Source organism: Rhinolophus hipposideros (genome assembly GCF_964194185.1).
Source record: "Rhinolophus hipposideros genome assembly, chromosome: 9".
In the NCBI taxonomy this organism is placed as follows: Eukaryota; Metazoa; Chordata; class Mammalia; order Chiroptera; family Rhinolophidae; genus Rhinolophus; species Rhinolophus hipposideros.
The window spans coordinates 65,886,725-65,889,579 of NC_138055.1; the positions used below are offsets into that span (position 1 = coordinate 65,886,725).

Sequence of the window (2,855 nt, forward strand, 5' to 3'; positions counted from 1 at the left end):
CACAAAAAATGTGTTTTGCAGCTGTTATCTTCAAGTCAGGATTCAATTTAAGAGCATGTGTTGCTCAGATTGTTGTATGGTTTAATTCTCTTTTGATTTCAACACTGCTTCCCTCCCTCTTTTTTACGTCATTGAATTATTGAAGCGATTGGGCCCATTGTCCCTATATCATGTCCCACCTTCTGGATTTGTTTGATTGTTTCTTTTTTTGGTATTATTTAACATGTTTATCTACCCCTTATTTCCTGTGAGCTGGAGATGAGATATAAAGGCTGATTTCAATTCAAGCTAAACATTTTTGTTAAGAATATTCATATCTGGTGCTGTGTACTTTACACTACATGACATTTTAGGTGTGTTACTTCTGATTGTTCCACTTTTAGTGATATTAACATTAATTACTGAGTTCAGGAGACAACAGCCAGATCTCCCCAGTGTTATTATTTTTTCTTTCACTTTCCATTAGCAAATAATCCAAGGAGTGATACTTTGACACCATGTAAGGCCAAGAATTTTCTTAAGACTCTCATATTGCTGTCTCACATCCCACTCCCTAAGTTTGCTTCCCCCACTAAAATGAAACTCTTCTGTGGAGGGTCACTAGTGACATTTTTAATCATTAATAGCCTTTGACTTTACATGAAGATGGCACCAAGAACAAAGAAGGATGTCCTTGCTCCTTATCCACCAAGAGCCAAAGGCTTTGAAGGCCAAGAAGGCAGTGCGGAAAGGCATCCACAGCCAAAAAAAAAAGAGAAGATCTGGACGTCATCCACCTTCCAGGGGTCCAAGGTTCTGCATCTCAGAAAGCCACTCAAATATTCTGAGAAGAACACCCTCAAGAGAAATAAGCTTGACCACTATGCCATCAAGGTCACCCTGACCACCGAGTCAGCCATGAGAAAGATGGAAGACGACACATGTGTGTTCATTGTGGATGTCAAGGTAAACAAACATCAGATCAAACAGGCTGTGAAGAAACTCTATGATACTGATGCAGCCAGGTCAATATCCTCATCAGGCCTGATGGAAAGAAGAGGGCATATGTTCGACTGACTCCTGACTGTAATGCTTTGAAAGTTGCAACAAAACTGGGATCAACCAAACTGGCCAGCTGGCCAATTCTATATATAATTTTTTCACCATATTAAAGAAATAAAAATAAAACCAAGAGCTTTCCCTAATCTTCCCTGAGCTTTCCGAAATATTTTATATTAATGCATATTTTTTGAGAATTTCTTTTCCCTTGTTTCCCATGAAGTGTCCTATTTCAAGTACTTCTTCTTCTGCTAACTACTTATTTACTTCTTTATTGACTATTTTTCTTTCTCTTACTTTATTTATTTATTTATTTATTTAATTTTTTTTTTTATTTATTAGTTTCAGGTGTACAAGACAAGGTAATACTCTTTCTCTTACTTTAAAGAGGGCAAGCAAGGGTCTATACTCAGTCTTCAGCTGGGCTGTACAATGCCCCCTTTAGTAATCTTACCCACTTCCACAGCTCAAGCAGATTGCTCAAAAAAATATGTATCTCTAGCTTGACATTCTATAGGTTGTTGACATTCCCACCTCAAGTCCCATCAGGTATAACTTAAATTCAACCAGCATAAGCATAAAATCATCTTTGTCTGTACCTCCATCCTCCCAATATAGAAGTTTTGATTAATTCATGTTTATGTTTATATTTTTATGCTCATGTAAATATTGTTCACTGCTGAGACATATAGTATATTATGATCACATTTCCTTTTACATAATAATAATTATGATAGTAATTACCTTATTTTTGTGTTTGCTTTGTTTTCTATGTACTTGTCATGATTTATCCTTTTCCTCTCCCAGAGCTGCAAAATACATCAGATAATCGAGCAGTTTCAGGTTTTGTTCCCTCTCTTATAAATAGCCTTTCTGGAGGCCTCCACCCTCCTTTTGCAATCTGTGACTGGCTGCTTTCTAGCTCTTCTTCACAGCTGGCCACCTGGGACTTTGGATAATTTCCTTCTCTCTCCTATATAAGATCCTCTTTTCCCGGATTTCATCTCTGCCTCTTTCCTGGTTTCTTCCATTGTTTTGGTGGAATACTTTCTACAATAGCTTCCTTAGAAGGGGTGTCTGGAGGTAAATTTTTTGAGATCTTGCATATTTGAAATGTTTTTATGTTACCCTTACACATGATTGGGAGTTTGTATGAATTCTAGATTGGAAATATACTTTACTGACAATTTTGGGGTCACTTTCATTGTCTTCTAGCTTCTAGTATTTCTATGAGAAGTCTAATGCTATTCTGTTTCTTCTTCCTGCCTGATGTTATATTTTCTAGAATATTTTAGGATTTAATATCAGTTAATTCTTATAAATTTGCTTTAATTATGTATTTAATTTTTACTCTCAGTTCTTCTCTGTTCTCTATTTCTGAAGCTTCTTTTAGTTGAATGCTAAATTTCCTTTGTTGATTTTCAGGTTTTATTATTCTTTCTTCTTTTCTACTCTTTTATAGATATCTTCAACATTATTTTCCAACCCTTCTCTTGAATTTTCTATTTTTGCTGTCATATAGTTAATATTTACAAATTTCTATAATTCTCTGAATGTTCCTTTTTAATAGCATCCTATTCTTGTTTCAAAGATGCAATATTTACTCTTTCTGTATTTATTATAATTATAACATTTATGATTTCTTCTACTCCATGTATTGTTTCCATTTCTTGTGAATTCATTTTTTAAATGTTTGGGGATTTTCTGTCTTTTGTATTAGAATCTTTCTTCCAATATCTGGTGTCTCTTGATATTTAAGAGTGAGACAATAAAAAGTCAATTGGAACATCTGTGTGTGGGCAGGTTAATTAGGCGGG

At 34.9% G+C, this 2,855-nt stretch overlaps 1 protein-coding gene across 1 annotated transcript; it reads left to right on the forward strand.

Annotated features, from left to right (window-relative positions):
• Positions 1-645: 645 nt before the first annotated feature.
• LOC308501917 (large ribosomal subunit protein uL23-like) lies at positions 646-1,056 on the forward strand (the record flags this gene model as incomplete). Its single annotated transcript, XM_081058984.1, has 1 exon — positions 646-1,056. One exon carries the CDS (start codon positions 646-648, stop codon positions 1,054-1,056), a length of 411 nt encoding a protein of 136 aa, XP_080915110.1.
• Positions 1,057-2,855: the final 1,799 nt, after the last annotated feature.